Source organism: Podarcis liolepis, assembly GCF_965112155.1.
Source record: "Podarcis liolepis genome assembly, chromosome: 14".
NCBI lineage: Eukaryota > Metazoa > Chordata > Lepidosauria > Squamata > Lacertidae > Podarcis > Podarcis liolepis.
The window spans coordinates 46,506,871-46,534,159 of NC_139569.1; the positions used below are offsets into that span (position 1 = coordinate 46,506,871).

Genomic DNA, 27,289 nt, shown 5'->3' on the forward strand with positions numbered 1-27,289 from the left:
GTGAAGATCTAAGGATGTTAATGTTTAAGTTAAATTATTTTAAGAACTATGATTTGGAAAACCGTTAAAAGGACATGCAATGAAATTCAACCAAGGGGAAGTTTTATGTGTTTATTTGTTTATAATGTTGTGAAAACCAATAAAAGAAATGGAAAAAAAATTAAACAAAAGCACACATTCTACTCATGTAAAAACACAGATTCCCGGACCTACCGCAGGCCGGATTTAGAAGGCGATTGGGCCGGATCCGGCCCCGGGCCTTAGTTTGCCTACCCCTGACTTACATCATAGGAGCCTACACAACACAAAACACTGTTGCTGTATGTAGGTTTTATTTTATTTGGTTCTTATAATTTGGAAATGTACATCCAGTTTGTTTTTTCCTTTAATTTTTGGGCAGGCTCTCATGAGAGTGGGGCCCTAAGCTATAGCTTGTTTAGTTTTATACGTAAATCCGGCGCTGGTTGCAGGCGGAGAGGGTTGCTGCAAACCCCTCGCCCTCTCCCCCCCAGGCTCGTTTGCACGGGCGGCTCCCCGACTCCGCCTTGTCCCCGGGGCACCACCCGCTTCCCCTCCGACCGGTTCTTTTGCACGGTCACATGACCCGCCCGCCCGCCCCTCCCGCTGCGCTGCGCCGCATCCTCCGCTCGGCGGCGTTTCTTCGCGCGCTCGGCTGGTGACCATGGCGGGGCTCCGTTGCGCGCTGCTCTCCCTGCTCGCCGCCGCCGCCGCCGCTGCCGTGTGGCCGCAGCCGCAGTCGCTGCTCCAGGCTGCCCAGGGCGGCTGCCGCCTCCGAGCCCGGAGCTTCCGCTTCGGCTATGCCGACTCGTCGGCCGTGGGGCCCGGCTGCTCGGTGCTGGACGAGGCGTTCCGACGTTACTGGGCGCTGCTTTTCCTTCCCGGACTCGAAGACGCAGGTCAGGCGGGGTTGAGGGGCTAAGGGTGATTTTCAAGGAGAAGCACCGCTCTTCTTTCATATCTGCACGCTTTGCCATCCCGGACGGGGCTTGCGGGATTTGATTGCCGAGGGGAACTCTGTGCATGCCCAGAGACACGCCGCTTCCTCCCTTCCTAGCTGGGGAACTGAAAGCTCCGAGCGTGGCCGAGTCTGACCCCTGTTTGTAGAAAGCATTGCATCCAGCACAGTTTTATTTCAGTTTTAAAACTGTGAAAAATATGCAGAGGATTTCTTTTGTACTCATTCTGATAAACTAAATATTATGGTACGAGGTGCTGCTGCTGTTTGGGATGTGTGTATGTGTAGGGGGGGAAAGAGTATCAACACAGTCATATGCGTTATTTTAAAATGTACCACTACACTAATAATGCTGTTGTCCAAAATAATGCAAGTCATGTTTATTTAGTTGCATTTCTAAGACTTTTTTATCTGGCCCCCGGGACCCTCTGTAGGCCACGTCCCTTCGCAGTCCCTGCTTTGCACCCTCCTTGCATTGCTGTTGCTGTTGTCTGACTCAAATGAGTCCTTGAACTCTGGTTGTACCTCTTGCAATAAATTGGGTGTATGTGTGTAGCAACTAGCCTGGCATACAAAGGTCAATTTTATATTTCTTGCTCTTCCCGCATTAGCCTCTGGCCCAGCTAGAACGTGGTTCATTCTTTGCCTTCTGAACAACAGCTTCAGGGCAATGTACCCTAAAGATAATGCAAAACAGTTAAAAGCACAAAAACAGCAAAGGTGTTTCAAATAGAAGTAGACCCATACAAAGCAGACATTCGGGGTAAAGACCCATGTATGTGGTTTTTTTTAAAATTTTATTGATTTTACAAAATTTTTATAAACATTACAAACAAATAAAAAGACAAAACAAACATGTATAGTTTCGTATCCTTTTTTCATAAACCTCACTTCTCTGACTCCCCCAAACCTCCCCTTTCTACATCCCAATTTCCAAAATTATTTCAGCAAGTCCTAAAATTAATTTTGTCAAATTTATTCCCTATTTGTTCTTTTCTTTTACTTTATCCTTTGTCGCTGTAATCTCCTTTTCTTACTAAGAACCTCAACATTTTAACATTCATTAATTTTATAGTATTTCTTAAGATACGTTTTAAATTTCTTCCAATCTTCATCCGCCGTCTCTTTCCCCTATTCACGAATTCTGTCAGTCATTTCAGCCAGTGTCATATAGTCTATCACCTTCATCTGCCATTCTTCCAGAGTGGGTAGATCTTGAGTCTTCCAATGCTTTGCGATAAGGATCCTTGCTGCTGTAGTAGCGTACATAAAAAAATTCCTGTCTTTCTTCGACACCAATTGGTTAGCAATGCCCAAGAGAAAGGCCTCTGGTTTCTTAGGGAAAGTACATTTTAGTACCTTTTTCATTTCATTATATATCATTTCCCAGAAAGCCTTAATCTTCGGGCACGTCCACCAAAGGTGATAGAAAGTACCTTCAGTTTCTTTACACTTCCAACACTTATTGTCAGGCAAATGATAGATTTTTGCTAGCTTGACTGGGGTCATGTACCACCTATAGATCATTTTCATAATATTTTCCTTTAAGGCATTACATGCCGTAAATTTTATACCGGTGTTCCACAACCATTCCCAGTCAGCAAACATAATGTTATGACCAATGTCCTGTGCCCACTTAATCATAGCTGATTTAACTGTTTCGTCTTGTGTATTCCACTTCAGCAACAAGTTATACATTCTTGACAAATTCTTAACATTGGGTTCTAACAGTTCTGTTTCTAGTTTAGATTTTTCCACCTGGAAGCCAATTTTCCTGTCTTGTTTATATACCTCCATTATTTGAAAATAATGGAGCCAATCTCATACTTTTGTTTTTAATTTCTCATGACTCTGTAGTTTCAGTTTATCTCCATCCTGTTCCAGAATTTCCCAATACTTTGGCCATTTGGCCTCCATATTGAGTTTTTTCACCGCTTTAGCCTCCAAGGGTGACAACCATCTAGGGGTTTTGTTTTCCAGCAAATCCTTATATCTAATCCAAACATTATGTAATGCTTTTCTAACAATATGATTTTTAAAGGCCCTATGCACTTTAACTTTGTCATACCACAGATATGCATGCCATCCAAATGCATTATTAAAACCTTCTAAATCCAAGATATCTGTATTCTCGAGGAGCATCCACTCTTTCACCCAGCAGAACGCTGCTGCTTCGTAGTACAGTTTTAAGTCCGGCAGGCCAATCCCCCTCTTGTCGGACTTAAAACTGTACTAAAGACCCATGTATGCAGTGGGGGAAACTTGTTGGAACAAAAATACCTCCAGTTGTTTCTGGAATGTATGTAGGTAGTAGTGGACACCTGTCATATCATTTGACAATGACACCTGCCAGAAGATCTCAGGATGTTTCAACGAGCAGCATCAAACACCACGGACAGGAGGTTTCTTTTATTTCAGATAATAAATTGCGTGGACAAGCAAAAGAAAAATGTGAATTAAAAACTCATAAATCTATGCCTAAGACACATACTCTTTACTATTGCAATTCAATTATATATTGTATCATCATCAATACAATTTTGATACAATGGTCACCATATTCTCAGCCCTAACAATAATTTTCATAATATTATAGGGGGGGGGATAAGTGTAATCGTTGCCCAAATTCATTGACAGGTGTTTCCTGTGCTAGCAGAGACAATGATTTATCTGTGATCTTTCATTTGTTCTTTCTTGCTTGCTTCAATTGTGTTTCGCAGGGAACGCCCACTCTGAGGACCCCTGTAATGAGCTGCTTGTGAGTGTCACTGAGCCAGGGTGTGATGGCTACCCTTCGCTGGACTCCTCAGAGAGCTGTAAGAGAACCAAGTGTCTTAGCACCACCTCCAGTACTGTGTTTGAGCAACTGTGCTCAAGAGCTGCTTCAGTGCAGGTATTGGTGGCGCTGTGGTCTAAACCACTGAGCCTCTTGTGCTTGCCGATCAGAAGGTCAGCAGTTCAAATCCATGCGACAGGGTGTGCTCCCGTTCCTCTGTCCCAGCTCCTGCCAACCTAGCAGTTCTAAAGCATGCCAGTGCAAGTAGATAAATAGGTGTCGCTGTGGTGGGAAGGTAAATGGCGTTTCTGTACACTCTGGTTTCCGTCACGGTGTTCCGTTGCGCCAGAAGCAGTTCAGTCCTGCTGGCCGCGTGACTCGGAAAGCTGTCTGTGGACAAATGGCAGCTCCCTCAGCCTGAAAGCGAGATGAGCAACCCCATAGTCACCACTGACTGGACTTAACCCCACCTTTACCTTTTGCAACAGACATCGCTCACTGAATGCTGAATTAGGGTACGTTTGTTTATTTCAGAGACTGCCCTATGTACTTTAGGAAGAATAAGAGCAGGGGAGGTCAAACGGAGACCCTCTAGATATGACTGAACTTTTCATCTCCTCATCGCTGACCTCTGGCCATGCGGGTTGGGGTGAATAGGAGCTGAAGTGCCAGACACCTCAAGGGAGTGAATTTTTGTTGCTGCTGCTGCTGAACATTTGGGAGTCAGGAACCCTTTCTAGGCTGCTGATAATCACAGTATAGATCCCTTATATGCCTTCTGCTGACCCCTGCTATAAACCTAGAAGAACAGACTTGTTATCTATCCGAGGTTCCCTATATACAGTCATACCTCGGGTTACAGCTTCTTCAGGTTGCGTTTTTTCGGGTTGCGGACCACTGAAACCCGGAAGTACCGGAACGGGTTACTTCCGGGTTTTGGCGGTCGCACATGCGCAGAAGTGCCGGATTGCAACCCGCGTGTGCACAGACGTGGGCTGCGAATGCTGCGGGTTGCGGACATGCATCTCGCACGGATCACGTTCGCAACCCGAGCGTCCACTGTACTGGCATAATTCTGAGAGAGGCTACATTTTAAGAAGTCCTAACAACTCTTTTGTTTGATGCTCTTTCAGATAAGCTGACCGTTTCGGATGCGCAGATGCTTCTGACAGCACAAACTGTATGGGGAGCTCTCAGAGGTAAGGCAACTGAGCTTTCTCACGGTCCCTCTTCCTGGGTCTGTGTAAGCAGAAGGTCCATAGCTCAGTAGCTGAGCATCTGCTTTGCATGCTTCAGGGCACAGGTTCAATCCCTGGCCTCTGCAGGTAGAGAGAGACTCCCTGCTTGAAATCCTGGAGAGCCACTCCCAGCTGGCTGAGCTCAATGGGCAAATGGGTTGACGCAGTAGAAGACAACTTTCTACGCTCCCATATTTTGTACATTTAAGTTGATCTTGCCTTGTTCCACAGGGCTGGAGACCTTCAGCCAACTCGCCTGGAGAGACGATGATGGGGCGGTGAGTGAATATGGATCTTCCGTGGTTGGTGATGTTGATGCATCTGATTGGCCACTGTGAAAACATGATGGGCCGTTGGCCTGATCCTGCAGGCTCTCCTTTCACTGCACTGGAATCACAGAACATCTGAATTCCAGCCCATGGGATATCCTTCCCCACCTCTACCCACAATGAGGCTCAGCAGGGCCAGCTGAAAAAACGGCTGCAGAATGCCCAGTTCCTGAGTCAAACGGGTTGCATTTCACTTCCACCATGCCCTCTGCCAGCTGTCATCCTTTCCCTCAGGCAAGGGATTTGAGATGACGGGGCAGAGAAAGTAGCTGCTAACTTCTGCTTTTGGGGCGTTTGATTGGAATAATCCAGCAAATGCCATTTATTTTCAGGGCATGCCCGTCAGACTTGCAAACCTGGAGCAGCTGCCCCATAACCAGGCAGAAGACCCATGCTCAGATGTGATGAGAGATGTGAACCCAACAGCATTGGGTGGGGGTGGAAGGAATCATCAGGTTTGGGGAAGGCTGTGGTAGTAAAAACTGGCCTTGGCCCTGGGGATGCTCTTTGCCATCGAAGGGTTTTGGAGACTCTCCTGACTGTCGTTCATCTCCTCCCCTGCACAGTTCCGCATAAACAAGACAGATGTAGTTGACTTTCCCCGCTTTCCTCACCGAGGTCTGCTGCTTGATACGTCACGCCATTACCTGCCTTTGAGAGCAATTCTGGAGACACTGGTATGTGAATTTGGCTTAGTGTCGCTAGTCTTTCTGGAAAACTCACGAGTCTGGTTCAGATGATCATCCGAATCAGAAGTGTAGAAACTCTGGTCCTCCTCCAGATTTTTCTGCTCTATTGCTGACATTTATTAGTAATAATCAGAGAACCCCTTTTGGACCTTTTTTTTTATGTAAAAAGGAAAATGAATTAACCTGTTTGAGTTGGAAGATTGGGAAAATTTTAGAGGGATGATGCGAGTTGTAGTCCCAACACCCAAGCTAGAGAAACACTGCTATATAACCTAACAAAAGTTACCGTATTTTTCGCTCTATTGGATGCACCGGACCACAAGACGCACCTAGATTTTAGAGGGGGAAATAAAGGGAAAAAATATTATTTCCGCCCCCAGCCCCAAAGAGCAACGGACAGGCTGCATGCAGCCTGTCCACTTCTCCCAGAGCTTCTTGGGGCTGTGGGGGAAGCCCGGGTTCCCCCCCCCAGCCCCAAAGAGCAAAGAAGCCAAGACAGCGAGCGGGATCCATCCTGCTGGGTGCCTTGGCTTCTGCCATAGCTGCGCAACCTCTCCAGCCGGAAGCTAAACCTCTCCAGCGTGGCTAAAGAAGAAGCCAAGGCAGCGAGCACAATCCATCCCACTCGCTGCCTTGGCTTCCTCTTTAGCCTTGCACAGCCTCTTTAGCCTTGCGCAGCGAGATGGATCGCGCCCGCTGTCCACCGGGGCTGGACTAGATGACTCCTGGGGTTCCCTTCCAACCCTGCAATTCTATGACCTCGGAAGGTGTTGGGGGTCTCCACCACTGGAGGCTTTTAAGCAGCGGTTGGGGGACCATCTGCCTGGCGTTCTTTAGCTGTGATTCCTACATTGTGAGGGGGCTGGGCTAGATGACCCTCGGGTGGCCCTCCCAACTCTATACGGTTCTACAATTCTGCAGCAGGAGAGCCACAGCCACTGTCGGAGAGCCATGTGGCTTCAGTGTTTACGTAGGTACCCCCCTACCTGCCACTCTTCCCCCACCTCACTTAAGCCGAGGGAATTCCTGCCCAGAGAAGCTCCCAGGTGAGGCAAGGGTTAAGATCTACCTCTGGTAAATGGCTTTGTATCCCCCCCCTCTTTCCCTTTTCTCTTCTTCTTCTGTGCTATTTCTTTCTTTTGTGTTTTGTTTAATCTGTTTTTATTGTATACTAAAATAAAAGCTGCAAAGTTTCCTTTTTTATAATATCCCTCCCCTCCATATTAAAATGTTAATCTAGATAAAAACACTGCTCCAGAGGAAAAGAAGGGGGTGGAGAAAGGAAGAAAAAAGAAAAAGAGGTAGAGAGAGAGAGATTTTTAAAAAGTTGGCTTCTTTAGCCTTGCGCAGCCTCCCGCGGCTGGTAAGGCTGCGCAAGGCTAAAGAGGAAGCCAAGGAAGCGAGGGGGATGGATCGCGCTCGCTGCCTTGGCTTCCTCTTTAGCCTTGCGCAGCCTCCCCCGGCTGGAAAGGTTGCGCAAGGCTTTTCTATGAGGAGGGAGAAGGGACTGGCTGGCCGTGTCAGTCCCTTCTCCCTCCTGGGGAAAAGCCCACAAGAGCTGCGCGAAACTTGTGTGCAGCTCTTGGGGGCTTTTGCTGCCTGCCTCCCCCCTGCATTCGCTCCATAGGACGCACAGATTTTTCCCCTTAGTTTTTAAGACGGAAAAGGAGCGTCCTATGGAGCGAAAAATACGGTACTCCTGAAACGCGCCAAGATCCACTTCCCATGATCTCTGCAGGCCTAATATAGTGCAACAGGGTCCTGCAATTCCGCAGTAATCCCAGTTTTAGCCTGAAGAATGAGAAGGGGTTAAAACTGGGAGGAAATGCACGTGGACTGGAATGACCCCATCAGGGCAGGAAGTGGATCTGCTTTAAAAAACAGTGCAGAACCCTGCTATCTCCCTTTAGAAATCTGCTTCTGACTGCTGTGCCTATTGACTCCTCCCTCGCCCACAGGCACTGCTGCCTTTATACATGTTGTGTCTGGCAGCAGATTGTCTTGTGATGTAGCGCTCAGCGCCAGAGGAAAGGTTCTAGGATGTTCCTTTTCTGCAATGTTTAGGTTTAATTGCATCCAGGGGGTTATATATGGCATAAAACGTAAAAAGGAAGGGAGGGAGGATTAACAAACGAAACAGAACCCCCGAGAAAGCCTGGGCAAAGTAAAGCATTTTTGCTTGGTCCTGGAAAGAAAATGCAGGCTTCGCCAGGCAAACCTGCCTGCGAAGGGAATTCCAGTGGCAGGGGCCACAACTGAAAAGGCTCTGGCTTTAGCTGCCTGCTTTGCTTTGGAAGACTTGTGGGACTGGTTAAAGCATAAGGTGGAGTCTCTGAAGCCCCCATGAATAATCTTAGTAATTGTAATAATTTATATGTGAATGTGGGACGCGGGGGGTGCTGTGGGTTAAACCACAGAGCCTAGGACTTGCCGATCAGAAGGTTGGCGGTTCGAATCCCCACGACGGGGTGAGCTCCTGTTGCTCGGTCCCTGCTCCTGCCAACCTAACAGTTCAAAAGCACATCAAAGTGCAAGTAGATAAATAGGTACCGCTCCGGCGGGAAGGTAAACGGCATTTCTGTGCGCTGCTCTGGTTCGCCAGAAGCGGCTTAGTCATGCTGGCCACATGACCTGGAAGCTGTACGTCGGCTCCCTCTGCCAATAAAGCGAGATGAGCGCTGCAACCCCAGAGTCGGCCATGACTGGACCTAATGGTCAGGGGTCCCTTTACCTTTACCTTTTATATATGAATGTAGACCATGTTGGAGTAGAAAGGTGATTTCAGGCATGGTTTAGTGCAGGGATGGGGAACCTGTCACCTTCCAGATTTCACTGAACTCCCAGCTCCCATTGGTCCTTGCCAGCATGCCCTTTGGTCAGGGATGATGGGTACTTCGGTCCAACACCATCCAGAGGGCTCCAGGTTCTCCCCATCCCTAGATTTGTGGGTGGGGAAGACGTCCAGTGACAAACAGCACCCAGGGTACATCTCACTTTTGGGACCCCACATGAGCTCTGCAGGGCTGCTTCTTGAGAACAGCATCTGTTGCTAATCAATCTCTCAGGACTGTGTGTGCTGCTCTCCAATTCCCTAGGATGCCATGGCCTATAACAAATTCAACGTGTTCCACTGGCACATTGTGGACGACCCATCCTTTCCGTACGAGAGCGTGACATTCCCAGATCTCAGCCAAAAGGTAAGTCATCACAAGGAGTTTACCAAAGAATCCCGTAAGGACTTGGCAAGGGAAAGCTTTGTACGTGACCTCGCTCCTCACCCCTGCTGTTGTTTAGGAAATTCTTGGGAATACAGTGTTTGTGTTGAAACCTAATGCTTATGCCCTTCTGGAAAACTGCAGCATTGCGTGCATCTGAAGTATACAGTGGTACCTCGGGTTACATACGCTTCAGGTTACAGACTCCAATAACCCAGAAATATTACCTCGGGTTAAGAACTTTGCTTCAGGGTGAGAACAGAAATCGTGCTCTGGTGGCGCGGTGGCAGCAGGAGGCCCCATTAGCTAAAGTGGTGCTTCAGGTTAAGAACAGTTTCAGGTTAAGAACGGACCTCCAGAACGAATTAAGTACTTAACCCGAGGTACCACTGTATTTCCTATCTTGTCCTGGTCTTGTTTGCTCATTGGGAAACTGCCTTTCTGGGGCTGGGGCCAAGGATCAGCTTGGTCAAGCATGTGTTGAGTGTCCATATCTTAGCAGGAAACCCATGGATGAGCTCCCTGGACCTGCCCCCCTCCTCTTATAGAAGCATGGGATCATAGTTGGAAGGGACCCTGAGGGTCATGTCGTTCCAACAATCTGCAGTGCAGGAATCTCATCCAAAGCATCCGTGACAGATGGCCATCCAAACTCTGCTTAAAAACCTCTAATGAAGGAGAGTCCACAACCTCCCGAGGGAGAGCGTTCCACTCTCAAACAGCTCTTACTGTCACCCCATTGAAACAGGCTTGTCCACCTGCCTTTTACCTGGACCTACTAAATTATGGTGGCAATCAGGAGGAATGGTAGATGCTACTGCCTCCTTGCTTACTGGCTCTCTGCCTGACAAGTAAAGCAAGTGGTAGACAAAATCTAAAGGTGAAGGACCCCTGGACGGTTAAGTCCAGTCAAAGGCAACTATGAGGTGTGGCGCTCATCTTGCTTCAGGCCGAGAGAGCCGGCGCTTGTCCACAGACAGCTTTCTGGGCCATATGGCCAGCATGACTCAACCGCTTCTGGCACAACAGAACACCATGATGGAAACCAGAGCGCATGGAATGCCGTTTACTTTCCTGCCGGAGCGGTACCTATTTATCTACTTGCACTGGCGTGCTTTCGAACTGCTAGGCTGGCAGGAGCTGGGACAGAGCAACAGGCGCTCACCCTGTCCCGGGGATTTGAACCGCCAACCTTCCAATCAGCAAGCCCAAGAGGCTCAGTGGTTTAGACCACAGCACCACCGGCATCCCTTTTTTAAAAGTACCGTATTTTTCGCCCCATAGGGTGCACCGGCCCATAGGGCGCACCTAGTTTATTGGGGGGGGAAATAAAGAAAAAAAATTATCCCCCCCCAGGCGCGGGGATGGGGCGCGGGAAGCCCGAGCTTCCCCCGACCCCAGCCCCGAGAACAGGCTGCTATCCGCAAGCCTAGGGAGCCCGGCGGGAAGTTGCGCTGGTCTCCCCAGGCTTGCGGATATCTACCCGAAGTCGCGCAGCTCTCCCACGGCTTGCTGAGAGCTGGGCGAAGCTCGAAGCCTGGGGCGCACTGAGCTCAGTGCACCCCAGGCTTCAGGATGCAGGCAGCTCTCCGCAAGCCATGGGAGAGCTGCGCAAAGCCCGAAGCCTGCAGGCAGCTCTCCGCAAGCTGTGGGAGAGCTGCGCGACTTCGCAGCGGGCTCCCAGGGCTTGCGGGTAGCTTCCTGAAGCCTGGAGAGCGAGAGGGGTTGGTGCGCACCGACCCCTCTCGCTCTCCTGGCTTCAGCGAAAGCCTGCATTCGCCCCATAGGACACACACACATTTCCCCTTCATTTTTGGAGGGGAAAAAGTGTGTCCTATAGGGCGAAAAATTCGGTAGGTGGTAGCAATGAGGAAGAGGAGCAGCCTGAACAGCTGGTGAAAATGGTAGTGAAGGTACAGACTCCTAGAAGGAGGGTGTCTTTCCCAAAGAGTCTCCAAAGCCTGGAGTTGGCGCTCTGCTTGTCTTTCTTTAAACTTTTGAGGGTGAGAAATATCTCTGCCAGGCTGAAGGCCCCATCTGCACTATACATTTATAGCGGTATCATACCACTTTTAACGGTACTGTGCCCCCCCCCGCATAATGGGAACTGTAGTTTTTCCAATGTGCGGAGAATTGTTGGGAGATTCACATTATCTTCACAGAGCTACAGTTCCCAAAGTTATCTGGGAAAGAGGGATTGATTGCTAAACCACTCTAGGAATTGTAACTCCGAGAGGGGATTAGGGGGGTCTCCTAGGAATTCTTAGCACACTTAACAAACTACACTTCCCAGGATCCTTTGGGGGAAGCCATGACTGTTTATCTCAAAGAGCCGGAAACTCCATAATTAGAGAATTGATGGGAGAGTCATCGAACAAGTCTATAGATTCCAATACTTGGGGGTTTGGTTACAACATAACCTTAGATGGAAGGCCCATGTAGCTTATGTTACAAATAGAGCCAAAGCTATCTCCTTGGCGATCTTGCGATTCTTCTTCACCGATGGGGCCCTTCACATCCCATCGGCGTTGAAAGTGTTCAAGGCCAAGGTGATCCCGACAATTGCTTATGCCATCTCAACTTGGGGGACTTTTGTCAACCTATCTGACCTAGAGGTTATTCAAAATCAGTTTTTAAGAGGGATATTGAAACTGCCCAATTGTGTAAGTAATACAGCGTTACGCATGGAACTTGTTACAGATAGGTAGCCGTGTTGGTCTGCCATAGTCAAAATAAAAAAATTCCTTCCAGTAGCACCTTAAAGACCAACTAAGTTAGTTCTAGGTATGAGCTTTCGTGTGCATGCTCACTTCTTCAGATACGAAGAAGTGTACACTTCTTCAGATACACTTCTTCTGTATCTGAAGAAGTGTGCATGCACACGAAAGCTCATACCTAGAACTAACTTAGTTGGTCTTTAAGGTGCTACTGCATGGAACTTAATACTGTATCCCTGGAAAACGCCCTGTGGAAGCACATACTTTGTCACTGGTTATCTCTATGGCACAATCTCCCAAACTTGTACTTGATACAATGTATGTGGAGAGATGATTTCCAGAGCCCATGGGTAAAAGTTTTACAGCTGAAAATTACGGCAATGGGAATCTCCCCATCCAAATTACTAGAGCAGGACATAGTTCCAGCTAAAAGAACAGTAACCTGTAAACTAGAGGAGATGGACTTGCAGCAGAAAATGGTCTTGGGCAATGGTACCTGCTCACCTCTAAACCTTGGTTTATTACCCCTCTTAAGGCTCCCAAATTATTTGAATTCCTTAACTTTTTCGGCTCATAGATATGCCTTTATAAAGGCAAGATTCAACACCTTCCCATCGAACGTGCTGAGAAATAGATTTTCCAATGGACAGATATCGCTCTTATGTGATTGTAATTGTGGGGCACCGGAATCGTTGCATCACATAATTCTTGATTGTGCTTTTCACTCATCGGCCAGGAGCAAGTTTCTTGCTCAATATCTAAAGGGAATCGCTGATGATACGAATGAAGCCAAACTGAGATATCTATTAAATGATGAAGACCCCCTAAGATCACTCACGGTTGCCAGATTCTTGATCAGCGTCCTATCCCTAAAGAAGAAAAACGGACTCCTGTGTGGCTCGGATAACCCTTTTAAACCATGATCTATGTTTTAGGATGTAATTAGGTGATATCACCATTGATGTCTTTTATTAATTTATGAGCAGAGGGTGATGTTTATGTTGCAAATTTATTGTAATGTATGATGTTGGTCTTTTGTTTTTGTTTTGCTTTGGTTCTTGTCTGTTTTTTGTAAGTTTTGGTGGTTTTAAATTTGGAGGTTTAAGTACATTATGTTGGTATGGGAAACTGTCGTGTGACGGGCCAATGGCCGTAATAAATATCAATCAATCAATCAATCAACCTTGACTGTTTAAAGTTGCATGATATTGCTTTAAATGTACAGTGCAGATGGACTAGGTGAGAATTTTGAATAATCCACTTCTCTTAAGGACTCCAGACTAGACACAATTTTAACAAGACTTGTAGTGAAGCACGTGAAAGTTAGTGGTTTTGGCCAGGTGCAAAATAAGGATCAGGCAGACTCAGCAATGGAGAATAAGAAGGTGAAGTTTATTGCCAGGCAATAAGGACCCAGTTTGGAATCGCTTCCAAAAGGAACTGGGACCCCGATTGACAGAAATCCATAGGTCTTTATACCTGAGCAAATCACAGCAAATCATAGATCATGAGACAACCATGAGGGACTCACAATATTGTCAGCGAGAATCAGCCAATCAGCAAGCTCTTGTCACGCTACCAGCTCCTGGTCAAGCACAGGGTTCAAGTTCTGCTTTCCAATGCTTCCAGTGACGCTTAGTCTAACCTTCCCCCAGTTATGACAGGACAGGGAGTTTGGAGATTTTGCGGTTTTGCTCTTCCTGTTCTGTGGATTAATTTAGCCTGTATCTGAGGGGATTTTGTACCAGAATCTCTGATTCATGTCTTCCCCTTGTCCAGGGTACAGAGATGTTTGTGGGGGAAAGGTCGGTTCCTAACTTTGCTGTTCCAAGCAGTTTGCAGTTAGCTAAGGCACAGCTTCCCTTTGATTCAAAATGGATTATAAAATACTGTAAGCCTTGATTATGTGTAAGCATATATGAATATATTTTGAATATATTGATTACTGATAACTGATAATATGGATAGCATAGGGGTAGCCCTTCTTCCTTGCCTCAGTAGGGCAGTAAGATCTTGTGACTTTGTGCCTTTCCAGGGAGCCTTCCACCCTACCACCCATGTGTACACTGCCAGAGATGTGAAGACAGTGATTGAGTATGCCCGGCTGCGTGGGATCAGGGTGATTTCCGAATTTGACACTCCTGGCCATACTCTCTCATGGGGTCCAGGTAAGAGCTGAGCTGCAGCGACCAGCTGAATGGTGTACTTAGTGGTTCCTGGAGCCAATGTATATTCTGAGTCTAGAGTTAGGATCTGAACACAAACGAAAACCACCTGGCTGAAAGAGGTGTGCTAGATGTGTAGCTCTTTGAGCCAGGTGCTTATATGACTCTTTCAGTGTGTAAATCTAATGTATTTAACATTATATGTAACATCTAATTCCTTAAAAATCAGCACTGGCACACCACAGGGATGTGTGCTAAGTCCCTAGCTGTATTCATTGTATACATACGATTGTGTATCATCTGACCCGTCTACTGCAATTATTAAGTTTGCAGATGACACCACCATAATGAGTTTAATAACAGGTGGAGATGAATCAGCATACAGAGGGTAGGTCCAAAAAATATATACATAGGGAACAACTTGCACCTTAATATCAGCAAGACAAAGGAGATGGTGTTGGACTTTCAGAGGAAGAGAGGAGACCTTAGAGACCAACTAGGTTTGTTCTGGGTACTGTATAAGCTTTCGTGTGCATGCACACTTCTTCTGATATATAGACATGGTTAGGATTGGGCTGTTAGTAAATTGTAACTTTCTGCATGCTATTCTTAGCTTTATAAGTCTTTCCATTGGGTCCCTTTTGGCAAAGGGGACCAGTGCCTCATCTTCTAGGGCCACCCATGCAGAGCTTGCTTTTTTCTTTTGTCCACTGCTCCATGTGTTTAAGCAGACTCCCCCCACCCCAATCCCACCCCTGTTTTTGTTTTTGTTTTTTCTCATCTTAGGCATCCCAGGCTTATTGACTCCTTGCTATGCGGGCCTAAATCCCTCCGGAAGCTACGGGCCAGTCAACCCCATCCTCAATACAACTTACCAGTTCATGGCCAAGTTTTTTGCCGAAGTCAGTTCTGTGTTTCCAGACTTCTACATTCACCTGGGAGGAGATGAGGTTGACTTCACATGCTGGCAAGTCTTGATTTCTTGGAGGGATCTGGAGTAGGAGTGACAGGGAGGTGGGGGAAGGAGAGAAGCTGGCTAGTTTCAGTGAGCTGTGTCTTCTGGGATAATAGTTTTGTTGTACATGTACAGCTTTCTTGCTGTGAACCATAAGTGTTTCTTCTCTCCTCTCCTCTCCTCTCCTCTCCTCTCTCTCTCTCTCTCTCTCTCTCTCTCACACACACACACACACACACGCACAGTTTTCTTGGGAGATGTTGTGAATCTTTCAAAAACTCCTCCACCCATCATCAGAATTGCTGAAACGCTGTTTGGTCCTCCCTTTCTGACTTCCCTATCCCATAAAATTGACTAGATAAATGCATCCATGCAAGCAACAAATCAATGACTCATATTTTTAATATGTAATTGGCTGATGGTGTTACGCCAAAAGAACAACAAGTCATAAAACAAGCACAATATATTTACATTCCCATCACATACAGTCTCCCTTTCCATCTCTGTTACTTTCCATCAGACTACATATCCGGAGCATTTTAATTATAGATATCCACAAGAAAGGCAGATTTTCCTGACCAGTAGGCATGCTCTGCCCATTGTTTTCAGGTTTCTTCCTGTCATCTGGAGTGGCTAGAATCATAGAGATATATAGTTGGAAGGGACCCCAAGGGTCATCCAATCCAACCCCCTGCAATGCAGGAATCTCAACGAAAGCATCCATGACAGGTGGCCACCCAACCTCTGCTTAGAAACCTCCAAGGAAGGAGAGTCCACAACCTCCTAAGGGAGTCCGTTCCACTGTCAAACAGCTCATACTGTCAGAAAGTTCTTCCTGATGTTTCATCAGAAACTCCTTTCTTGTAACTTGAAGCTGTCCTACCCTCCGGAGCAAATCCTGCTTGCTTAAAAAAGAAATCAAAATCAAAAGGGATTCTGCTTAAAGAAAGGGAGGATTCCACTTTGTATACTGCAGTTCACTGTGATTACGTAGTAAATCACCCGATGTCTGCAGGATGAGAGGCCCATTCTTGGTTTTTATTTTTGTTGACCCTCGGAGAAAGCCATTCAGAGCCTTTGGTGGGTGCTGCCTGTTCTGTAGTTCTAATCTGGCTCATCTCCATCCCATGCAGGAAGTCCAATCCAGATGTCCAGGCGTTTATGCAGAAGATGGGGTTTGGCGAAGACTATACCAAGCTGGAATCATTCTACATCCAGAGGTAAGGACCGTTGCTCTCAGTTGCTCAGGGGCTTTCACAGAGCAAGAGCTGTAGGGACTTCTGCCAGATGTTGGAAGATCACCCCAGTCTTCCAGGTGATGCTTCTTGTACAGGTGCATTCCTCTGCTTTTGGCCTCCCCAGGGAAACGTAAATAAAAAAATACTTGCAGAGACTATCAAAACTCTGATCTCCCACCACCTCTCCAAATCTCAAGATATTTACCTAAAGTCCTTTTTTGTTTTGCCCCTTTCTTGAACTGTTTGGAGAACTGATCCAAGTTAGGTTGCAATTCTATACACTCTTATCTGGAAGTAAGCCCCACTGAAGTCAGTGGGAACTACTTCTGAGTAGCTGGGATTGGCTAGTATCACTTGAGCCTCTTCTTTTTCCCTCCCCCAGTTGCTTTGGCTTTCGGCACAGTCCCTGGAATGTAACCTCCACATAAGTTGTGGGCTTACTGTGTGGTTCTCCAATTTGTTCAAATAAGAAACTATGGTTACCACTTTTAGAACAAACCATGGTTTGAAGTTAATAGCCTGACATTTTCCAAAGCTGGTGATTACAGTTTTTCAGTTGGACCAGGTGGGCAACTTATTAATTAATTGCAGCTCGTGCAAAATAAGGAGCAAAGGTGCTTTGTTGACTCATTCATATCTTGGTTTATTAAGCTAAGATATGACTTTCCAAGCCAGCTTTTTGAGTTGGGAGTGCAAATGAAGGGACACAGGAAGGTGCCTTATCCTGGGCCAGTGTTCCGTTGAGCGTCCGTCAAGGCTGCGAACAGCGGCACTGTTGTGGCGTCCAGTCCGCTTCCACTGCGCCAATCTGCTTCTCCCAGTTAGAGCAGAGTATCTTGAGCAGCGGTGTGCCTGTGCGGAAGGAATCTCAGCCATGCAGTGAAACTCTCGTACAACAGCTGCTTCTATTCTACAAAGCTTTATTGTACAGCAGCAAAACAACAAATCAGCCAGGAGAGAGCAGAGACATGATGCTTCTCCTATCACAGCCAAAACAGAAAGTAAAAACGGTCACATCACAAAGTACAATACCCGTATGCAAACACTCCCCCAGTGACAGGACGTCATTCCCCTTGAGCTGTTAACTCTGTAAGCTCTGGGTATCCTCCCAGTCAGACCATTGGTCCATCTAGCTCAGTGCTGTCTTACACTGACTGGCAGCAGCTCTCCAGGTTTTCAGAGAAGAACCATTCATCGCCCTACCTGCAGAAGCTGAGGACCTTCTGCATGCAAAACAGATGCTCTAGCACTGAGCTATGGCCTGTCCAGGTATGGAATATAGGCAAAGTAGGAATAAATGGGGGAAGGATGGGAAACACCTCCTTTTTTCAGTAGTTGTTTCTCTTTACTCCAGGCTGCTGGATATAGTCTCTTCCTACAACAAAGGCTACGCGGTATGGCAGGAAGTTTTTGATAACGGAGTGAAGGTGAGAAGGCCTCTAGGTTAATTTCCAGGTGCTGTGTCCTATTCACAACTTTTTCTCCCCTCCACCAACCAATATATGGATCTGCTTCTTGCATGGTTCAGCAGAAATTCTTCTCCCCCCCCCCCTCGCCCCCCCTTGCCTTCTCTTTTATGTGGACAGCTGGGCAAAAGTCATGGTAATAATAATAATAATAATAATAATAATAATAATAATAATAATAATTTATTATTTATACCCCACCCATCTGGCTGGGCTTCCCCAGCCACTCTGGGCGGCTTCCAAAAGAATATTAAAATACTATAATACATCAAACATTAAAAGCTTCCCGAAACAGGGCTGCCTTCAGATGTCTTCTAAAAGCCTGGTAGTTGTTGTTCTCTTTGACATCTGGTGGGAGGGTGTTCCACAGGGAGGGTGCCACTACCGAGAAGGCCCTCTGCCTGGTTCCCTGCCTGGTAGCGGAGCAATTACATGTAGGAAGAACGTTTGCGTCCTGTGGATCCCTCTGCCCCTCTCCCCACCAAATGCAGCTGAGCAGGAGTGTCGTTGAATTTGCAACCTTCCCATATACAGTGGTGCCTCTGCTTGCGAGCGGGATCCATTCCAGAGCCCCTTTCGCAACATGAGCAGAACGCAACCCACGTCTGCGTGTTAGCGGGTCACGATTTGCCGCTTCTGTGCATGAGCATGCAGCAAAACCCAGAAGTAACCCTTTCCGGTACTTCTGGGTTGCTGTGGGGCGTATCCTGAAAGAACGTAACATGAAGCGAATGTAACAAGAGGTATGACTGTATTCCTTCTCTAGGCAAAGTACCCGAAAGGGCCGCAGCTCAATGGTAGAGCATCTGATTTGCATGCAGAAGGTCCCAAGTTCTATCCTCAGCATCTACAGGTGGGAATGGATGCACCATATTTTTCGCTCTATAGGACGCACCCGACCATAGGACACACCTTGTTTTAGAGGGGGAGAACAAGGAAAAATAATTCTCTCCCTCTCTGCCCAGCGCCCCTTCAGCGAAGCGGCAGGAGAAACGGAGCCCCTTCCATTTCTCCTCCCGCTGTGGCTATCCGTGAAGCCAGGTGAGTCCTGCTCTCCTGGCTTCAGCGAAAGCAACGCGAAGCCATGGAGCCTGCATTTGCTCCATAAGAAGCACACACATTTCTCCTTAATTTTTGGAGGGGAAAAAGTGTGTCTTATAGAGTGAAAAATACAGTAGCTTGGAGGGGTGCGTGGCCTGGGGAGAGTCCCAAGGGCAACGCAGAGGAGCCTGGAGGGCTGCATTTGACCCCTGGATCAGAGGTTCCTTACCCCTGGGCTGGGTCAAGGTCGCAATTACGTTTCTGAGAGGCCAGAATAAGAGCCATTTCCCCATTGGTGCATTCCCACCGTGGTTGCACCAAGCCTGGGCTTCTGGCTGGACTGCTGTATCGAAGCACATCACTTAGGGATGAATGCATCTTTCATCACCTACAAGTCTCATCCTGGCCCTGCTGCCTGGGACCAATGGGATTCGAGAGCCCATCCACACCTAGAGGGGCACCGATTCCTTAACTCAGGGCCTGCATGAGTTGGCAGCCAGTGGAGCTGAGAGAATATCACAAAAAGTGTGCTTGATCTCATGCGCCGTTTGGCTCTTTCTAGCTGCTACTCGTCTGCAATGCTCTTCTCTCCCTCCCCTCTCCCAAAGCCGCTTTGCATTTCTGACCCACCTTTTGTTCCCTTTAAGCACTAAGCTGTTCTGCTCTTTCTCTAAAGAGGAATAGGTTGCCACTGTCTGTCCCGTTCAGGCTGTTCCTGTATCACAGGAGTGCCTGGAACATTGAGCTTTGCATGTAGCCTGTGTGGGGTTTGGTCCCTTTGGCTCACCTTCTTCTTGTTTTGTGTTCTCAATTTGTATTTTTCTGTGGTGAACTGCCCTGGGATCTCCGGGTGAAGGACAGCATGCAAATATTAATATTAGGAATATTAGTAATACAGTGGTACCTCTGGATGCAAACAGGATCCATTCCGGAGCCCTGTCCGCATCCTGAAGCAAATGTAACACGCGACTGCACGGGTCGCGTTTCGCCGCTTCCGCGCATGTGCATGACGTCATTTTGAGCGTCTGCGCATGCGCGAGCAGCGAAACTCGGAAGTAACATGTTCTGTTACTTCCGGGTCACCGCGGAGCGCAACCCGAAAACACTCAACCTGAAGCGTATTCATCCCAAGGTATGACTGTAATAATAATAATAATAATAATAATAATAATAATAATAATAATAATTCATACATCTGAGCAAATCAATGCAAGCATATCGTCTGATTAAGCACATGCCAGTGGCGTAGCGTGGGTTGTCAGCACCCGGGGCAAGGCAAGTAATTTGCGCCCCCTAACCCGTGGATTTGCGCCCCCTAACCCTAACCCCCAGATGTTGCACCCGGTGCAGCCGCCCCCCCCTGCACCCCCCACGCTACGCCACTGGCACATGCTACACATTTGATGAATGGTGACCCTGGGATGTCCTGGGGTGTGCGTGACGGTTGGGGTGGGGATTTAGTCAGAATCATGGTGGTGGGGAAAGGGCTATCCCCTCTCTGGTTTCCTTATTTTTTTTCTAATTTATTACTATTATCATTTTAATTTATGCATTGCTTCCCATGGAACATGCCAAAGTGATTTACGATACAATAAAGACATATATAAAACACAATTTTTTTAAAAAAATATCCAGCACCACCTATAGACTAAATTTGTTCTAGTATAAGCTTTTGTGTGCATGCACACTTCTTCAGATACTGAGGTTGATGGACTTCCATTTCATGCAGCTCAATGTGGCGCCTTCCATGATTCAGGTAGGTAGCCATGTTGGTCTGACGCAGTCGGAATAAAAATTAAAAATTGTCCAGTAGCACCTTATAGACCAACTAAATTTGTTCTGGTAATAAGCTTTCGTGTGCATGCACACTTCTTCAGATACCACATATATAAAATATATATAAATATATCAGATACATAAAACAGTTGCAGATATAAAAAGTGGTCGAAACCATTGCATATAAAAAGCAACAAGAAGGAAAGCAACTCTGCAGGTTGGAACAACAACAGCACCTGCTTATAAATTCAGTTCAAGTCCGGTGCAGATACCAGCTGGGATAAAGCTCTCCATTTAGAATGGCTGTAATTCACGTGGCGTCACTGTTGCGGCTTCCCATGATTCTACAGCCGCCCTGCTGTCTTAACTGAACACTGGGCCCTTCCCTGGTCTCTGATGTTCTTACTTCTCTTTTGGGCAGGTGAAGCCTGATACCCTAATACATGTGTGGAGAGAGAACGCGGGGACATACCAAGCAGAGATGGCTCGCGTCACCAAAGCCGGCTACCGGGCTCTTCTCTCTGCCCCCTGGTATCTTAACCGCATCTCTTATGGACAGGATTGGGTGGCGGTTCATCAGGTGGAGCCATTGGCATTTGAAGGTACGTTCTTGGTGTTGGCTTTCCTGCCATCTTGGGTGCTGTGAGGCAGAGAGGCTGTGAGTCACCAGGCCCGCAGGGTGTCAGCCCTTGCGTGTGAAGTCCTAAATGGCTTGTGACCCAACCACCTAAGAGCGCTTCCCTGAGTCTTGACCCCCTCAGGCCCTATGATTGGCAGGGGAGGCCCTGCTAGTGGTAGCACCACTGGGTGTTGCCTTTATTGGCACAGAACTGGGGCGGGGCCTTCTTGGTGGTGGCTCCCCATTTGTGGAATGCCCTCCCTCATGTGTTGCGTCTCTCTCATCATCAGGAGGTAGTTAAAGGTATTCTGGTTCACCCAGGCAATTTCTTCTTCTTCTTCTTCTTATTTATTAAAGATTTTATTGATTTACAAAAGTGTGTGCAATGTATGTCTCTCGTATTTTTCCCCCATGTAACATTTTTACAAATCAGTTTCATTTGTTGAGACATTAGGAAGAAAAGGGGGAAAGAGGTGGAGGGGCGGGAGATGGGTGGGGGTGCGGTCGGGTGGCGATGTTTCTATTTTACTTACTATATGTAGGGTCTGGTGTCAGCTTTGCTCGTGCAGGTTCTCTGCTGTTCACTTGTGTTCCTTTGGTGGTGAGAGAGGTTGGGGTTGGCCTAGTCCAGGGGTCTGCAACCCGTGGCTCTGGAGCCGCATGTGGCTCTTTTACACCTTTGCCACGGCTCCGGGGCAGATACTAGCGAGGGGAGGAGGCGCATTGTGCGCCCCGACACTCCCCACTGTGGCGGGCACTGTACTGGCTGTGACGTCGCATGGGGGCAGTGCGTGCGTTACAATCCTGTATATATAGCATTAAGGTAAGAAACAATATATGCAGTGTTATATTTGTTTTAAATGTCGCAATGGTTTTGCGGCTCCCAGTTTTTTTTTCTTCGGAAACGGGTCCAAGTGGCTCTTTTTGTCTTAAAGGTTGCATACCCCTGGCCTAGGGTATGGCTGTTCATTTGGGGTTGGCTGTGGTGGTCTTTGTTTTCATATCTGAGAAGGGTGGGTGGGAGTTTCTTTTTTTATATATATATAAAATATTTATTAAGAATTTAAACAATAAAACACCATTCAAATACATAACCCGAAAAAGAAAAAACACCATCACCGTCAATCACATAGACCAACCCCCCCCCCCCGAAAAAAGACATACACAAAAAAAGAACAAGGGACAAAAGATCATAAAAAAGACATGAAAAATAGTTCAGTTTCATGAATAAAATTTCCATAACCCTCTTTTCTGACTCCCTCGCATCTCCCTTTTCTGTGTTCCCATTTACAAAATCTTATTCAGCAATACTTCACTTTCTCTCAAGACTTATTTTAAATTGTACCTTTCGGCTATTATGTCTCCAATTTTTCCCTTTGTTATCAAATATTTAAACTTGACATAATATTATTCAAGTTTCACCTTCGTTCTTATAAATCAATTATTTTCATACTCCTTTCAGCTATGTCACTGATGCCATATTGTTTTTATATCCTGCATCATTCTAACATTCATACAGCTTACAATACTTTTGCAAATAATCCTTAAATTTCTTCCAGTCCTCTTCCACTATCTCTTCTCCCAGGTCTCGGATTCTGCCAGTCATTTCTGCCAGTTCCATGTAGTCTATCAGTTGCATCTGCCATTCTTCCAGGATGGGCAAATCTTGTGTCTTCCAATAGGGTGGGTGGGAGTTTCACCCAGGCAATTGAAATTAATGGTTGTGAGGCTATGTGACTGTTTTTAGATGTTGTTAATGTTTTAGATGTTACTGTTTTAAATACATTTTTTTGAAGAATGCATCTTGTTGACAGGCAGCCCAGAACAGAAGAAGCTGGTGATTGGAGGAGAGGCCTGCATGTGGGGGGAATATGTGGATGTGACAAACTTAACCCCAAGACTCTGGTAAGATCAGTGGTCACTAAACCAGGCCACACCTTGTCTTGTAGGGGCACGTTTTCTGATGGAGGTCCTCCTTGAGGTCATTTGCCTGGTTGGAATGTGTCCTTGACGCCTCTGGCTTCCCAGGAGGAGAGAGGTTTGCTGACGATACTAAGTTGTTAAAATACCAAAAAAAGAGATAGCGACGAGATGCAAAAGGACCTCTCCAAACGTGTTTGGGCATTAAAATGGCAAATGTAATTCAGTGTAAACAAGTGTAAGGTAAAGGGACCCCTGATTGTTAGGTCCAGCCACGGACGACTCTGGGGTTGTGGTGCTCATCTCAATTTATTGGCTAAGGGAGCCGGGTCATGTGGCCAGCATGACTAAGCCGCTTCTGGCGAATCAGAGCAGCGCATGGAAACACCATTTACTCTGGCCTATCCCCCCCTAAAAAAAGCTTTACAACTCTTGGCAATCTCCCCCCCCCCATTTTCTTAATTTTGAGTCCCCCAAAACAGGGGGCATCTTATACATGGCGTGTGTGTGTGTGTGTTATACATGGAAAAAATTGTTAAGTCTCCTCCTGCCCTGTCCACATGACTAGGCCTTTTCAATTAAGCCCCTGCAGAGGATTTTTTTCCATTTGCTCTTAATATGTGTAGAGGAGATGCTGCTCTTTCCATTATATCTTGTCTTCCTATTTCTATTTCTATTTTACTTCTGGATTGCGGTGGCCTTTAGCTTTAAGGCTTAAATGCCGTGATTGCAATGGAGGCGGCGGCCTCCTTCCCGCTACCAGATCCATCATTGTGTTTGCTCGATTGATTTCTGTCCTGGACACGGAATGAAGAAGCAAATAATGACAATTTCCACTCCTGCTTCCGTTTTGGTCAGAATTCTCACGTTCCAAGCAAGCGTGCCATTCCTTAAGCTTAACCCAGGAGCCTCTCTCTCGCCAGGTTTCAGTGCTTGCTCCTCAGCTGTGACTTATTTTCACCAGCCCTGTCATAGTTTCTGACGTGAGCGCTGTGCTGTTTTATTTCCTCAAGGCCTAGAGCTGGGGCTGTAGCCGAGAGACTCTGGAGCAACGCGACGGTCCGAGACGTGCAGGATGCATATAGGAGGCTGGGAGACTTCCGGTGCACCCTCCTCAGGTAAAACTCTGCTGAGCCCTCTGGGAAGCTTTGTTTGTACCTGTGGCTCTCAAGAACGAACGTGCAACGTGACCGTTGCATTAGCCATGGAGAGTGAAAAGGGCCAGACGAACTTGTGAGCTGTAGCTGGATATACAAAGGCCTTTGTGCTTGATGCCCTGAGATTTCCATGCACCTCAGGCAGCAATCCTGTACGCTGCGGTGGGGAACTGGATCTGGCCATCTGTCAATCACCGGCTGTGACACCAGGCAACCTGCTTTGGTCCCTGCACTGTTTGAAATCAAACTGTGTGGGTAAAAGCACAGTACATTGCAAACCTTAGCAACCAGCTGATTGTCAACGCTTGCAGAACATAGATCAGTGGTGCCAGCAAACCTGCTTTTGGCTAAGCCCCACCTGTAACTGCCTTGCTCCTCGTATTTTATGCCAGGTGCAGGGCAGGTGGGCATAGCTTGGCCGATAAGGTTGATGCAGTCTTGTGTGCCAGTTAGTGAGACCAGGCAGGCCTTGTTAAGCTGCTGTCCATGCTTGACTGGGAATGATAGAATTACAGAGTTGGAAGGGACCTGAGGATCCTCTAGTCCAGGGGTCGGCAACCTAAGGCCTGTGGGCCACAAGCAGCCCACGGGGGTCATTTAACCGGCCCCCAAGCCGCTCCCAAACCGAGCCACCCTCTTAGTGAGTCCCCATGCACTGCACTAAACCAGTACAGCACAGCATGGGGACTCGCTTCCACGTCGCTGGAAATTGAATCTGCACATGCACAGGCACCGAAAATCACATCTGTGCAGACGCCAAAAATCACGTCTGCACAGACACAGATGCTGGAAATCGCAAGCATGTGCGCACGATCCAGCCCACAGGGGGATCTCCGCTGGAGTGAACCGGCCCAGGCGAGGTAAACCTTGGCGACCCCTGCTCTCGTCCAGCCCCTGCAATGCAGGAATATGCAGCTGTCCCATACAGGGATCGAACCCGCAACCTTGGCGTTATTAGCACCAACTGAGCTATCCAAACTTAAAAATGGGAAACGTAATGCAGGTGGTCAACAAAAGACTTTCTCAAGGCAAATCTTTAAAAATGTAGTAGAAACACCGACAACTGGGAAACACTGGCCTGCGAACGCTCCAGTTGGAGAACAGCCTTTACCAAAGGTGTCATGGGCTTTGAAGATGCTCAAACTCGGGACGAAAGGGAGAAGCGTGCTAAGAGGAAGGCATGCTTGGCACATCCACACCATTATCAACTCCCACCCAGAAACCTATGTCCCCACTGTGGAAGGACGTGTGGATCCAGAATTGGCCTCCACAGTCACTTACAGACTCACCGTTAAGACCATGTTCATGGAAAACAATCTTACTCAGCTATGAGGGATCGCCAAAGAAGAAGAAGCAGCTCTAACCAACTGAGCTACCCAGGGAGTAAGTCCCATTCATTTAAGTGGGACTTACTTCTGAGCAAGCAGGCATAGTGCAGTGTTACCATGGTTCCCGAACTCTCTTTGCACAGTGAAAGAAAACTAAGAGATTTGCTAGAACAGAGCAAAGGCTCACATAATCAGTTTCCAGCTAATCGCCTCTGGGAAGCCCACAATATCGTTCAATATTTGGACATGTAGGCTCAATTTATTTATCAGCCGCAACTAATAAGAACATAAGAGCAGATAAGAAATTGCGAGAGGGGAGAGTATCTCCTTTGCTCGGGTCCTGCTCGCAGGTTTCCCACAGGTATCTGGGAATGTTGTGCTTTCTGACAGCGGCCAACGAGATGCTTCTAGGAAGCCCCCAAGCTAGGGCGTGAAAGCTCCTTGCCCCCATGTCGATTGGTTTTCAGAGTAGGCTGCCTCTGAACTTTTCCCCCTCTTAACGCAAGCAGCTGTCAGTTGCTAAAAGGAGATCTCCATGTACCAAGGAATGGCTGCTGTTAGTTTAGAGCAGCTGTGGCTCTGCAGCTGTGGCTGGACTCCTGATCCCATCTTCCCTGGTCCTTGGCTATTCTGGCCAGGAGCTGATGGGACCAGGAGTCCGACAACATCGGAGGAGCCCCAGTCCTTCCCACCCTTGCTTATTAGCGACTGGAGCAATAAAAAATAGACAAAATTATAGCTCAGTTGGTTAGAGCGTGGTGCTGATAACATTAAGGTTGCAGGTTCAATCCCCATAAGGGACAACTGCATATTCCTTCTGCATTGCAGGGGGTTGGTCCCTTTCAGCTTTACAGTTCTGTGATTCAGTGACTCACCAGAATCCAAGTAAGTCATGTTTTCCAGCACATGTTCTCAGAATTCCCTGGTCTCTCTGTGGATTGACAGATGATTTAAAAAAGGCTTGAGGGGTGTCTTCAGAACGCTGTTAGTATGCAGTATGCGGATGCGTGTTTTAATTTCTTTTTGCACAGTGTTTATTGCATTTGTCTTTTGAATGTTCTTCGATCTCTTTGACGCTTATGGATCATTTTAAATGCTCCTCCACATGCAGCTGCTGGGTGACCTTGGGCCAGTCACACTTCTCTGAAGTCTCTCAGCCCCACTCACCTCACAGAGTGTTTGTTGTGGGGGAGGAAGGGAAAGGAGAATGTTAGCCGCTTTGAGACTCCTGAAGGGGAGTGAAAGGCGGGATATCAAATCCAAACTCTTCTTCTTCTTCTTCTTTTTGGTAAACTGCTTAGAAGCGATGTGTAAATATTGTGAAATGAAAAAAACAAAAGCACATCTTCATTGAGCATATTTATTTTTTGTTTTGTTTGTAAAGCAGTGTGATCTTCCATTGATATGCTTTTTCTTCTTCTTTGTTGCAGGCGAGGAATCCGGGCAGAGCCACTGTTTACAGGATACTGTGACTATGAATACAATGCCTTTTGACTTCTACACCCTCGTCCTGTTCTCTGCCATATCAGTATCACCACTGTAGGCATAGCACTGATTTAGTACTATTTTCAATAAAAAGTTTCAATTATTCGTCAAAGGGAAATCAGCCACTATTGATCTTGGGTCTTAGCAAAAAAGCCACACCATTTAAAACAAGAATGATAATAAAAATCAGTTAAACAAA

At 47.0% G+C, this 27,289-nt stretch overlaps 1 protein-coding gene across 2 annotated transcripts; it reads left to right on the forward strand.

Moving 5' to 3' along the window:
* Nucleotides 1-606: 606 nt before the first annotated feature.
* Nucleotides 607-27,289, forward strand: HEXA (hexosaminidase subunit alpha). 2 transcript variants are annotated; one of them, XM_083475840.1, is made up of 14 exons: nucleotides 607-917; nucleotides 3,697-3,792; nucleotides 4,886-4,951; nucleotides 5,222-5,268; nucleotides 5,886-5,996; nucleotides 9,104-9,205; nucleotides 13,976-14,108; nucleotides 14,892-15,072; nucleotides 16,194-16,280; nucleotides 17,653-17,725; nucleotides 21,003-21,183; nucleotides 23,015-23,105; nucleotides 24,134-24,238; nucleotides 27,036-27,289. In XM_083475840.1, the coding sequence occupies exons 1-14, from the start codon at nucleotides 683-685 to the stop codon at nucleotides 27,097-27,099; spliced, it is 1,572 nt and encodes a 523-aa protein (XP_083331966.1). In that variant the 5' UTR covers nucleotides 607-682; the 3' UTR covers nucleotides 27,100-27,289. The 2 variants fall into 2 exon arrangements, with proteins under 2 accessions (XP_083331966.1, XP_083331965.1); XM_083475839.1 differs by having other exon boundaries at nucleotides 613-917; nucleotides 14,892-15,076; nucleotides 16,198-16,280.